At 38.2% G+C, this 14,071-nt stretch overlaps 1 protein-coding gene across 10 annotated transcripts in view; it reads left to right on the top strand.

The window, feature by feature from the left end:
• Positions 1 to 14,071, top strand: part of Abi1 (abl interactor 1) — a 98,217-nt gene that overhangs the window by 74,467 nt on the left and 9,679 nt on the right. Inside the window, exons 4-9 of one of the 10 annotated variants that reach the window (XM_075970646.1) lie at positions 35 to 49; positions 752 to 852; positions 2,608 to 2,748; positions 5,712 to 5,812; positions 9,780 to 9,953; positions 13,013 to 13,099. In XM_075970646.1, coding sequence (XP_075826761.1) covers positions 35 to 49; positions 752 to 852; positions 2,608 to 2,748; positions 5,712 to 5,812; positions 9,780 to 9,953; positions 13,013 to 13,099 — 619 coding nt within the window. Of the gene's footprint in view, positions 1 to 34; positions 50 to 751; positions 853 to 2,607; positions 2,749 to 5,711; positions 5,813 to 9,776; positions 9,954 to 13,012; positions 13,100 to 14,071 lie in introns of all 10 variants that reach the window. The other 9 variants (XM_075970645.1, XM_075970651.1, XM_075970650.1 and 6 more) reach the window with 9 other exon arrangements.

Here is a 14,071-nt window from a genome sequence, read left to right as displayed (position 1 = left end):
TTTTCCCCTCTTTTTTGTTTTTGCCAACATAAAGTGGCTAAAAGCCAAGGTAAGACATCTTACTTCTCATTTGATCCACAGTATGTCCTCTCTGTTGACAGAGGCTGCAGAGCCACTGAAATGTGAAAACTCTTATGTCTGTCTGCTTTTTCCTGTAGGATTCACATAGATTAAATATGCTGAAACTTAGATCAAATCAGCGTTAGCTTGGCTGTGTTAATATATCCAAGATATATTGACGTTTGCACTTTAGGAACATTAATCTTGCTAACAGTTTCTGCTTTGCTCATGTTTTTACAGTTGCTTTGCTTCCATTGACTTAGAGATAGGTTTCCCAGACGTCATGTGATTTTGTTGTTGAATTATCAGGATAAAGATTATACTTGAGATGAGTATTTTAGCAGATTGATAGCTTTGTGGTTTACATTTATGCACATATAAATGTTTATTGAAGTATTTTAATAATCCTGATTCTTGAATACAAATAAATTTGATATCCGTGAATATCTAATAATAAATTATAAAATCTAGTAGTCTCACCTGTATTTTGCATAAATTGATATGAATAGCACAAAATGACAGGAAGAACTGAATGCAGGTGGCTTTTGAACTTTTAAAATATAATGACAAACTGTATTAGTACTGTCTGGGAATCCTTATTTCACATTCTGTTGTTAAGGAAAAGACATCATGTTAAAACATCAAGAGAACAAGTTGATACAAAAATAAAATCTTTCTTTCCACATTTTAGCACGGAAATAACCAGCCTGCAAGAACTGGCACATTGTCGAGAACAAATCCTCCCACGCAGAAACCACCAAGCCCTCCTGTGTCAGGCCGAGGGACTTTGGGGTATGAATTTAACTGCATTCTACTAAGAATTCCCGAGACCTAAGTGCATGTTCTCTCTGGTAGTACAACCCCTTACATTCATTTATTTTGTGAGTGTGTGTATGTGCGTGTGTGTGCGAAGGTCAGAGAACAGCCGGTAAGGCCCGTGGGTCCTGTGATGATACTCAGTGTCAGCTTGGCAGGACACCTCAGACTGATACTCATTCTTTCTTCCCTAAACAGAATCCCAAACGAAATCTTCCTGCTTTACAATCAATCAATCTCTCTCTCTCTCTCTCTCTCTCTCTCTCTCTCTCTCTCTCTCTCTCTCTCATGTTTAATGTATACATAAGCGTGTGTATGTGTTTAGCCCAGAGGACAACTCCTCAGGTTTTACCCTTAGGAAAGCTGCCCACCTCCTTAAAGAGAGGATCTCTTATTAGCCCGAAGCTCACTAATGACGTTAGATTGGCTGGGTAGTAAACTAGATAGCCTGTCTTCACCTTCTTTGCATTGGGATTGTGGGTGCCACCATGCCAAATATTAATAATCTTTTGTATATGTGTAAATGGATACCAGTTTTTGTTTGTGTATTAAAAAATGTTAATTGGCTTTACAATTTACTTTAAGTGGATTGACCAGAGCGTTCCTTATGGTGCCTCCACTTGCATTTATGATTTGTTGAATAAGTGGTGTGCTTTGTGTAGTTTGCTTTAGTCTCCATCTCCTGCTTCTCCTGTTCCATGGCATCTTACACCGAGGACTGTACTCAGGTGACTCTTAAGTGCACAGCTCGTCACAGGCATCTGCATACTGCAGTGGCTTTGTGGGAAGATGGAAAACGTAGTGGTGACTTCTCGTCCCCTGTCGTCGTATTAATTGTATCTATATTTTCCAAGATATTTCTGAAGGATTAGTTACTTGGAAATACCATATTAGATTTCTTGCTTTTGTGGAGGGGATCAATTAGCCAACTTTCTTTTTTGTTGTTTTGTTTTTTGTTTTTCCAACCCCATGTAGAAAGGCTTAAATGACTAAGCTGAGTATAGTGTATTTTAATATTACATGTTATTAAGCATTAAAGATTATAACCATCATTTTTAGTGATAATGTTAGAAATTTAAATGTGCCTTTCCAATAATTTTTCCAAGAAAGAGCAACAAATTTTATTTTTTGATTTTTTTTTTTCGAGACAGGGTTTCTCTGTGTGACAGCCCTGGATGTCTTGAAACTTACTCTGTAGGCCAGGCTGGCCTCGAACTCAGAAGGATCTGCCTTCCTCTGCTCCCTGATTGTTGGGATTAAAGGTGTGCGCCTAGCCAGATTTTAATTTTTATGTAAAAATAGCAAAATTTGTCACAATTAAAGTTTTTGTTTATATTACTCTTAAAGTTTTTTCTGTTTGTCATTAGAGAGAGTGTATGTGTGTAATGCCTGGTGTGCACTTTTTAGAGGTCAAAGTACAACTTTGTGAAGTGTGTGTGTGTGTGCTCCCCTGTGGATGCACCCTCACCATGTGTAAATAAATGGGTTCTAGGGACTGAACTAAGTAAGGTCTCTAATTTGAGTGACAAGCACCTTTACCCTCTGAGCCATCTTGCCAATCTTTTTTAAAATTAAAATTGTAAAACAAAATTCTATTACAGTTAATATCTCAGAGATGATGATGATGATTATTATTAATTCAATTATAATCTCAGAGATTATAGCAAATTTGGGAGGCGTACTACTTTGTTTCTCTCATTCATTATCCATTTTTCCACTTTTCTTCTTTAGGCGGAATACGCCTTATAAAACGCTAGAGCCTGTCAAGCCCCCAACAGTTCCTAATGACTACATGACTAGTCCTGCGAGGCTTGGAAGCCAACATAGTCCAGGCAGGACGGCTTCTTTAAATCAGAGACCAAGGACACATAGGTAAGCCTTCTGTCTGAACATTTGAACTCTGAGAGCCTGTGCTGCTGACTGGTGAGTGAGGATTTTTAAAGATGCAGAATACAAGTGAGGTTAATGCCAATAGCGGATGTAAAAGGTGAGGGCATTCATATTTCTGATCCTGTCAAGTTTCAGTTTTTATTTTGAGGTTGTTTTCATTTGTGTATACTATTAGTAGGATATATTTCCTCTTTTTGACAGACAGAAGTACATGCTGGGATTAAAACTTAAGAGTGTTTTAGAAACTGAAGATGTAGCTAAGATGGCATAGTGAGGCACATCTGTAATCCTAGCACTTGGGAGGTGGAGGTAGGAGGACATGAAGTTGAAGGTCATCCTCAGCTACACAGTGAACTTGAGGCTAGCTGGGACACAAGAGACTTTGGACTCATTTACTAGGAACTTCTGCCCATTATTAAGGGCACAGGGCAAATACTCTTAAATGCTTAGACAAAGGGTTAAATGCCATAGGAGTTACACAGCATAATGGAATCCAAGAGGTCAGAGGAAGAACATTCAGCTTGTTTCTGAGAAAGAGTTCTGAACAGAGCTGGTAAACCAGACTATGTTAGTGAGCTTTGTGAAGTCCTAACTTGGTTTATATATGTTGCTGCTGAATTATAGGGTCAGAATATAGTTCTTCCGAAGTGGAGGCATTATTAGTTTCCTCTTATTCAGCCACTAGTTAATTAAATGGCTTTATTAAATACCAGTCAGAAACAAGTAAAACATAGTATTGTTTTTTCTAGAAGCTCATTGTGTTGAAAAAGGAACATCTGTTTTTAAAGTACATTTCTAGGATGTCATTATGTCCGGATTTCTGGGTTATGTACTTAGTCACTGTTACAGATGCAGTGCCATGGAGCCATAGACAATATGTAAATGAATGAGCATGGCTATGGTCTAGTAAAATTTTACTTATGGTACTAAAGTTTGAATTTCATAGACTTTTAATGTTTTGCAAAATATCATTTCTTTTTTTTGAGTTTTCCCCAACTATTTAGGAAAGAAAAGTTAGCCCATAAACAAAAATGTGGGCTGATGTTCAGTTTTAGACCACAGGTTGAAATTTGCCACCTCTTATCCCTTTGTTAGAAAAGCACTTAAGTCAGGAATTGTAGGTTGAGCTTAAGTATACAACTATTCCTAGGTCTAAATACAAAGTTGAGTGTTGAGTTTCTGGTTTGAATGAGTCGAGAATTCCATATTTAAGCTAGTTTGTTCTATCAGTGGCTTTTTTATACCTTTTATTACAATGTGATACCCTAATTATACATTGATCATATTGGAGAATAAAGTAGTCTTACCCAGGCACTATAAATCTTTGCTTTGTTGGGTTTGTGGGCATATTGAGCAAACTATTGCTTTTAAAATATAATGTGAGCCAGGCACTGTAGTGTGTATTTGGAGGACGGAAGCTGGAGGATCCTTTGAGATCAGAGGTTTGAAACTAGCCTGGGTAACTAGTGAAGGGCAGGTGCGTTACAGTAACTAGTCTCAGCTAGGACAGACTGTTGGCTCTGAGGGAATTGAAGAGAGTTTATCAGTAGCAGCTGTTCTGGTCAGTGAACCCTTACTGCTTCTAAGCTTCGTTCTCTTGTTGCTGTGTTAGGCACATTGTCCTACACACTGTTCTATTGCTGCGAAGAGACACCATGACCATGGCAGTTCTTATAAAGGAAAACATTTCATAGAGGCCTGCTCAGTTTCTGAGTGTTAGTTCATTATTGTCCTGGCGGGAAGCATGGCCGCATGCAGGCAGACATGTGCTGGAGACGAAGCTGAGAGTTCTGTGTCCTGAGCAATAGGCAGCAGGATGAAAGAGCCACTGGGCTGACTTTGATGCTTGAAACCTCAGAGTCTCCTCCCATTGACACACTTCCAACAAGACCACCCTACTCTACTGCAGAGGGCCCTTCCCTTGTAACCTTCTCAAGTAGTGTCTTTCCCAAATGACTGAGCATTCAAATCGTGAGCCATGGGGGCCATTCTTATTCAAACCACCACTCATTTTCCAGAAAATTCCTTCAGTTTGCTTTTCTATATTATATTTTATTTTGTTTGTTTGCTTTTGAGGCAAGGTCCCACAGTACGTAGCCCTGGCTGGCCTGGGACTTGCTATGTAAACCTGGCCTCAAACTCATAAAGATTCACCTGCTTCTGCCTTCCCAGTACTGGATTTAAAGGCATGCACCTGTGTGCCCAGCTTGTTTATGTTTTAGAAGTTGTGATACTCCTTTACCAGTCTCCTGAGTGCAGGGATCTCAGGTGTGCCCACCATGCCTGTTCCACTTTTCTTTGTGTCAGACAAGGGATACTTTACTCCTCCACCCTTTAGTTCATTCCCAGTGTCTTGTGCGTTCCCCTTTGTATTATCTGTCACACTGAGTTTTGAGCCTGTGTTCTCATGTTCTGTTATTAGGTTTGGTGGTATGGTTAGTGTTCTTTGCTGAGGAAGAAGGAGGGGAAACAAGAGCTTCACTGAGTTCTCCAGGTGGTTTCAGACTTAGAGCCTGTAGCCGTAGCCAGTGCCGAAGCTGTGTGTGCCACCATAGCAGGTTCTACATTGTCGGTCACATCAGGCTTTACATAGGCACCTGGTGACATACTCTACTGTGAGATATTAATGCTCATTCATTTCTTCAAGATTAATATTACCTTATTAAGACAAGGTCTCATTATGTAGCCTCTCTGGCCTTGAACTTGCAAAGATCCGCCTGATTCTGCCTTCAGATTCCTCGTGTTAAAGGGCACATAGGGATCTGAGTGCTACTATATATTGGTTCCAGAGTTTGAGAGGAACAGTGAGACACAAGAACAGGTTTACGTGTTAGGATAAAGGATTATAACCAAGCTAAAATTAATGTTTAGTAACCCCGTTTGTGATTAAATTTTTGAAAATCAGTCTTTAAATATGATTTTTCAAATGCTTCTCTCCTTTGCAGTGGAAGCAGTGGAGGAAGTGGAAGTCGGGAAAACAGTGGAAGCAGCAGTATTGGCATTCCCATTGCTGTGCCTACGCCTTCACCTCCCACCGCCGGCCCAGGTATGCTACCTCGTGCTCTCAATTCTTTATTAGATTGTGGCTATAGCTATAATAAAGGTGAATAACATATTTTAGATTGATTTTCACAAAGTTGTTGGTTGTACCAGCTGTTTGTGTGTGATACTGTCTTAAGTCAGTTTGGGGCCGTTTTGCTTTTAGTAATGCTTATCTTTGTGAATAGATTGATCAGAAGGAAATCTGTATTATATTTCATTCAGAAGGTCAGTATTGTTAAACTAATTTATTTGTGACTTTCCTATTTATGGATGAGATTCAGCACCTATTTTAGTGTGATGCAGTGACTATAAGATGAGATTTAAAAGTAGGGAAATTTATTTTTCCTTTTTAGAAAGTATATAAATGTAAGATATTCTGGGAGAGCATTCAGTTAACCCTTTGGAATTTAGTCAGTGAAATGGAGACTTTTGAGATAGGTTGTTTCTGTGTAGTTCAGGCTGTCCAGAAAGAAAGACTTTACAGTATTCAAAAACATACATTTGAAAGATAAGCATAATGAAAAAAATATTAGAGGAAAATATTCTTAGCTTCTCATATAGCATTGAAGGAGAATGATCTGGGTATAAACAGGTTCATTTGCAGTTTTTGCACTTCTGAACTCAAAGGCCTTTCTACTTAGTAAAACACTTTCCATTCGAATGTGCTCTGCATCTGGATGTTTCTTTGTTGTTTGTCTTCTTTGTAGTATGCTGCATTTTCCTGTCATTTTAGAAAGTTTAATTCTGTTTTCTTATACTCTGGCCTGAATCATAAACTATTTTATTGGAAAACATTTCTGTCTTGATTCCCTGTGAAGTCCTGATTTTCCCAGTGAGCACTGGGGGGGGGGGGGGGCGGGGGGGTTGGTGGGGGGTGGTTGGTGGAGACTGCATAGGCATCCGGGAGCATTAAATTACACTTTGTACAGTTTCAGTAAGCTCCTATAGCCAAAGATTGCAGGTTCTTACAGTTATTAGATTGTAGATTATAATGCTAAACTAAAGAATTAAATTAAATCTGAGCCAGGCCGTGGTGGCGCACACCTTTAATCCCAGCACTTGGGAGACAGAGGCAGGTAGATCTCTGTGAGTTTGAGGCCAGCCTGGTCTACAAGAGCTAGTTCCAAGACAGGATTCAAAGCAACAGAGAAACCGTGTCTCAAAAAACCAAAAAATACAATAAAATAAAAAAATAAAATAGATAAAAAAAATAAAATTTCAAACTGAATGATAGTGATGTCTTCTGGTGAAAGACCTATTTTCATTGTTCTTCACTACCCTGCAGAATGGTCCTGTGTGTGGTTTATAACCAACTTAATGGACTTTTTTATTTATTTATTTAGATTGAGGGAAACTAGCTCTTATTGTTCAAAAAAGATTTTAAATTAACAGTGTCTCTGATGTCCTTTCACTGCGTGCTGCCTGTTTGGAACTCTATCTTGTGTTCAGGCAGTCAGAGCCCCAGGGCAGAGGTGGAGACAGGAAGCGGAACATGGAAGGAAAATACAGTGTGTGTGATACAGGGGTGTGCTCTGAAGCTGGCTTTTGGCTCATACTTTGGAAAAGTTTGATGCAGCCTAGGTTTTAAGATAGCTGAGGATGTTAAGAAATAACTTTCTTAATAATATGCATTCAAATTGTTTTCTAGTTGGGAAGGATTAGACTGAGTTATAAAGAATTCTACATTCTGTAGAGGTTTTTTTTTTTGTTTGTTTGTTTTTGTTTTTTTAAACCCTTTATTCTTTGACTCCTTGGGGGCCTGCCACCCAACTCCCAAATAAATACACGAAGACTTTTACTTACTTGTGAATGCTGGCTTTTGCTTGACTTACTTAGCCAGCTTGTCTTAACTTTAATTATCCCATCTACCTTTGCCTCTGGGCGTTTAACTTGTTTATTCTGTATAGCTTTCTTTACTTACTCTGTAGCTGGCTGTGTGGTTGGGAGGCTTGCCCCTTGGTGTCCTCTCCTTCTCTTGCTCCCCCATTCTTTTTTCTTCCATTTATTCTGTCTGCCGCTCCTGATTGTCTCTCCTGCCCAGCTATTGGCCAGTTAGGTGTTTTTGGCTGGCAAAGCAAGACAACTTTATAGAGTTAAATGCACATAAAAGAATGCAACACATCTTTACATCATTAAACAAATATTCCACAGCATAAACAAATATAACACATATTAAGCTAATATTCCACAGCAACATTCAATTTAGAAGTATGCAGTAATATGGGTAAGAATAATGAGGTGTCTTCTATGAGAACTGGATTTCCATGTAGGTTAAATAAACTGACAACATTTACATAGACTGAGGATAAAGCATAGAGGTAGAGAGGGAAGGAGATAATACAAACATGTGGCTGGCAACAGCACTGAAAGACTCTTTGTGAAAACAACATACTCTCAGCATATGTAATACCTGGAAAACGGTCATTGGAGCCACATGAGATGCCCTTTTTGTGATCACTGGATAGTAACAGTGTAGGTGTCTCTGTGTGCCAGTCCTGATGGAGATCCGGACATTTCTGGTGGAATTTGTTGATGTGCGCACTTTATAGACTCTTGTTACCTAGACAGATGAAGCCGACACCTACTCCAATTTCTCAGTTCAGTTCTAGATATTAACTTCAGAATACCTGTTCTCAAAATACTAGTTCTCAAAAAGATTTCTCCATAGATTTTTGTGGTCAAAGCTTTATTCATTGTTCATATTTTTTGTTCTGTTAGAGATTTTATTCTAGAGGCTCCATGCAGTCGTCGCTTGACAACTATGCGCTGTGAACTTGTGTATTAATGCATCTCACAGCTGTGTCACTTTGGATTCGAATACAGTCATTTTATAGCTGTAAGCCACTCCAAGGACAGCTTTTTGGGGTCCTCCAATTTTAAGTGTGGATTCAAAGGCAAAAACATTTGTAAACCATTTATTCAGAGCATTGACTTTGAGAGCAGCAGGACCAGTCAGTATCGACAGGGAGGAATTAGGTATAAATTTCAGTTCGTAGAACCTATTCTAGACCTACTTAGTTAAAAACTCTGGAGATGGGACCCAGAAATCTACATTACAACAAGCCTTTCAAGGGGAGATTTTCATCAGCACTGAAGCTTAAGAACAGTTGTCCTAGGGAAATTCAGGAACTATTTTTAGCAGTGTTCATTCATAGGAGTAATATTTTTTAGTAGTGCTAAGAATAGCACCAATGTAAATATTTAGTAACAGTAATTATTAGCAGATATTATAAAAATCAGTAAAATATCCTTAACTGACAGTTTAAATTTTATTACTTAACTTGGGTTATTTAGCCAGATAGAATTTTGAATCAAATTCTGAAACTGTGGCTATGGAAAAGAGGTCGTTTCTGAAGCAGTTATGAAGGACCCATAACTAACAACTTTTATCTCAGACTATCTGTGGTACTCATTTTGTTAGAGAAAGTTTACATATAAAACTCTATATAGTCGTTCTTTGTTTCCTTGGACGATTGATTCTTGAATACTCCCACCTTCTGTAGATAAAAAAATCCTTAGTTATTTTAAGTTCCTTATAAAAAAATGGCATGGTACCTTCAGCCAACTTACACATCTATGCTTTATTATGTTTAAAGTTATCTCTAGGTTACTCATTATACCAGTATAATGTAAGTAGTGTAAACAGTTGTCACTGTTTCGGGAGCACTCTGAAATGCACGTGCAGATTACATGGAGTATTAGCGAAAGAAACAGCATTTGGGATTGTGCTTATTGCAAAGGGTTAAGTCATAATGCTCCATGTTCACTTTTGTAACTCTTCCTTCACACTGGCTGTTCCCCTTGTTTATACACTTGGAAGTAGAGCTAATTTGATTTTCAGCTTCCTTTTTCTTTTATTTTGTGCTGTGGGCCTTATAAGGTAATAAGAACCCCCATCCTGCCCCTTTGTTCTGCTACTTTGGGTGTTTATAATGCTTTGTTGGTTGCCTTTAACTAATGCTTTTCAGCAGCCCCTGGCTCAGCTCCTGGGTCGCAGTATGGCACAATGACCAGGCAGATTTCTCGGCACAACTCTACCACTTCTTCGACATCTTCTGGTGGATATAGACGAACTCCCTCTGTGACTGCCCAATTCTCTGCTCAGCCTCATGTTAATGGAGGGCCACTTTATTCTCAAAATTCAAGTAAGCTTGTGTTTTGCAGGCATACAGCAATAGTACAGCTCCTTTTGAAGGAGGTTATTTGAACTGGAATTCTTAACTGTGATAGACAACAATTTAAGCCATGCTGTTTCATGTTTATTTTTGCTTTTGAATGCTAATTCTTGAATAACCATCTTAAAAGCGGCTGCTAGTCACTTATTCTCCAAGGTTCGCTTGAATATATTTAATCTAGCCAAATTCACCAATGCTTTAATGTGCTATTAGTATTATTACAATATAATTTGAACTAGAGAGCAAAACAGTCTGAAATTTTATGGGCATGATTTTGATGGTTCAGTAGTGATATAAAGACACCAACGTAGTCAAAGATTATTTTTAAAAACAATAATAAAAGGAAATTGCTGACTATCACTTCTAAGGTTGTGGGCTTTTTCTGAAATGCTTTCAATTGAAAACATTTACAATGCCTGCTTACTTTCTCCTTCTGAATAATTCAAATGGGTGGCAAGGATTTTCTTTTGATTTTCTTCTGTTCACTTCAAATTGCACATCCCAATACTAATTACAGCCAGTGTTTAAAATCTTACAGGGTTAGAAAATAGACATAGAATTTGAAAGAAAATGTTTGAATATCTGAGGATAGTTATTGAGTTCACTTTCCATGTGAAAATGCTAAATCCAAAAAGGAAACAATTTGAAATAAGTATGTTGTCCAATATTCATTTTTGTCATGAAGATGGTGGGTATGGACTGACAGGTTTTTCTATGGCAGCTTTTTTCCACTTTAGAATTTAGAACAGAATGTTCTATAAAAAGAATGACGATCACTCTGCATTTACATGGGGGTTTTCTTGGTTCTTTATTTATATTTGTGGTGTGTGTGTGTTTATGCATTCATTCACTTATTGTTTATTTTTGACAAGGCACTGCTTTGTAGTCCTAGCTGGCCTGGTGCTGCTTAACTCTCTTACTGGCCTTGAACTTAGAGCAAGCCCCTCCTATTTGTTAGGATGACAGGCAAGCACCACCATGTTTATCTTAAGTGGACACTGTCCATTTTTTTTGTTAAAATTTTTGAGTTTCAGAGTGATTGGTTACAGCAAATCGAAAGGTACTTTGTCACAAATGCCTATATCCAAAGAGTACCCCAGGTTTTTACAGCCTTTTTCCAGACTAGAATTTTTATTCAGGCTACTAAGAGATATTAAACTCTTAGCTGATAGTTAGTTTACTGGGTTTTGAATGGTAGCTTAGTGTCTAAATAGATAACAAATCAATCATTTATCTCAGTAGGTGTTTTTTTTTTATTTGTTTGTTTTTGAGACAGACTGTCTGAGAACTCACTGTGTAGAACAGGCTGACCCGCCTTTGTTCCCTGATGCCTGGGATTAAAGGTGTGCGCCATCATGATGAATTAGTTGTTCATCCCACTAGTTTCATGAACTTGTATCCATGTTCTGCTTTTTTAGACGCCGTCTTTATGTTCTTTATCTTCCCACACACGCACACTTGTCTCTTAATTTGCTCTGCAATAGGGTTTTATTTTATCAGTCCACACTTGTCTAGCTGAACTTGTTTGTGGGACTGAACTCTGTGTTCTTTTTGAAACTGGAAGGCAAACTTAGCTTCAGGTTAAGTGTGTTTTGTCTCATCCAGCTGTCCTTCAGTATGAACTGCTGGTGTAGTTTTCCTGGCGTGTGGCTGTGTTAGTGTTGTGATGTGCACACTTCTGTGTAGATGTGCTGGTGACAAGCATTTTCAGAGCACATCTCGTCTTTCTTCTCCCACTACTAACAAGCATGCCTAGCCACTCAAAATTATTTGGCTAAGGGGAGACTTTTAGTTGTTTCTGTTTGTTTTAAAATCAGTACCCTTTAACCCTTTAAGGATTCTTTTCTGTAACAATGAAAGACTAGTTTCTGATAAAGAGCTGAATGCTGTTTTTAAATTTGTATGACCTTTTGCACATATTGTACTAATTTTGAACTTGGAACCTCTCACATTTTTATGCTTATCAAAAAATTTATATCGTGCATTAGATGAAAATTATTTTGATAAAATGCTCTTGGAAACCAATAAAGTTCTTTTCCTTGGTTAATGTAACATCACTTGTTGGTGGCCACTGCTAAGGCAGCTCTTTCCATTTAAACCAGTTGACTTTCTGAGTCCTCTTTAGCAGTTGCTGTCTTGTTAAAATGAGACAAAGAGTCACTCTTTCACACATTTGTTAGCCAAATGACATTTAATACCAATTTCCTATAAAGTATCTCCTGACAAAGGTAACGCGTTTCCAACCAGCCAGGGTCTCATTTGAAATGAATATAATGCAAATAATTGTACATTTTGACTGATTAGAGAGAGATTAAGTTTCCTTTTTCAGTATCCATAAAAAAGATGTTTGTTAACTTCCCCTGAGAAGCTGAATAGTCAATCATAAGGTACATGGAATCAGTTTAGGGCTGATTTCTTACAAATAAAGCTGCCAACTTAAAAAGTAACACAAATCTTATTTTGTTTTCTCATAGAGGTGTGTAAATTTAGATATGTAAGAATCTTCTTTAAAGGGAACTTGTGACTGATAGATTGATTTATCGATGTACAGGTAACCAACCGCTGTTATGCCTTAATTTGGTTTAAGATTTGCAACATTACGTTAAAGCTAGACAAATCTGTTAGTATATAGAGTTACAGCAAAAACAGATTTCTGGAAAGCGTTGTAGGTATTTAATTGTGACATATTTTAGAAGTGTTTCTTTAAAATTTGAAAAACGTGCTAAAATAAATGTTATGTAGTAAATTAAAAAGTTCCCCGATAATGTAATGCTAGGTTAAAATAAGTGCATTTGTTACTGTATGCTCTTACCCCGTGAGTGAGCGCAGCTTAGCTCCAGATTCTGTGGGGAAAACTTGAAGAAGGGAGCAGGGTTTGTTTGTTTGTTTTTGTTTTGTTTGTTTTCATTTGCAGACTGTTCTTGGCATACTTATTTGTGTTTGTGGTCCTTGTAACTGACTTCTGCTTTTTGTTTGTTTTCTTTTCTTTCTATATCTGTTTTATTCCCCATACTGTGTCTTGCTGCCAGTTTCTATTGCCCCACCTCCTCCCCCTATGCCTCAGTTGACTCCACAGATACCTCTCACAGGCTTCGTGGCCAGGGTGCAGGAAAACAGTAAGTCTGGAAACACAGCTGTCAGATTAGAGGCTGTCTTCTCTAGCATGCATGGCTGATGGTCACCTTTTTCTTTCTCCCTGAGAAGCTAATCTTACCTTGAAGAATAGGTACAGATGTGCGGTGCTGACACTGAAGAGCACGGGCTTCCATTCTTTCCTCTTGTGTGCATGGTTACTGACCCATATCAATTTGAAAGTGAGCTAAGACATAAGATCCATTATTTGCATATTTTCAAGCAAAGAGTATTGAAATACAGGACTGCAAATCCCTAATAGTTACTTGGAGAATTAGAAAACCTTTTGCAGCTGGATATGGTGGTGCATGCCTGTAATCCTAAACCCTTAGGAGGCTGAGGTAGGAGATCTTCATGTGTTGGAGTATACTGTGGGTTATATAGTAAGACCCTGTCTTAAAAAAAATAAAGAAGCCAAAACAACAACATCTGTACTCCTAACAGAATTGTCAAGATATAATTATACTGTACATGTATCAGAAAATTGAGACAGGGCCTATACCTCCTCCCATAGTAGCACAGTATTTTAGAAAGGGACTAGTGGTTCAGTAGGTAAAGGCCCTTGTCATCAAGCTTGGTGATCTGAATTTAATCTACAGAACCCACATGGTGGAAGGAGAGAACCTACTTCTCTAAGCTCTCTGATTTCCAGACATACACAAAACAAATGTGAAAAAAAATAGAGAATGATTATAGATTCTGATCTTTATGAAGCTTCATTATTAAGAATGAGTCTTGGAATCTAGAAAGATGGCTCAGTGGTTAAGAGCACTTGTTGCTCTCGCAGAGGCCCTGGGTTCAGTTCCCAGCACCCACATAGCAGCTTACAACAGTCTCACTCCACTTCTGGAGGACCTGATGTTGTGGGCTCTGCGCTCGTGTGATGCACATACGTACATGGTAGTCAAAACACTCATATAAAAAATTATTTTGAAAAACTAACCTCCAAGAATAAG

This window comes from Microtus pennsylvanicus, chromosome 4 (genome assembly GCF_037038515.1).
Source record: "Microtus pennsylvanicus isolate mMicPen1 chromosome 4, mMicPen1.hap1, whole genome shotgun sequence".
Classification (NCBI taxonomy): Eukaryota; Metazoa; Chordata; class Mammalia; order Rodentia; family Cricetidae; genus Microtus; species Microtus pennsylvanicus.
Note: the sequence above shows the minus strand (reverse complement) of the source record. Positions and strands in the feature narration are given on the sequence as shown.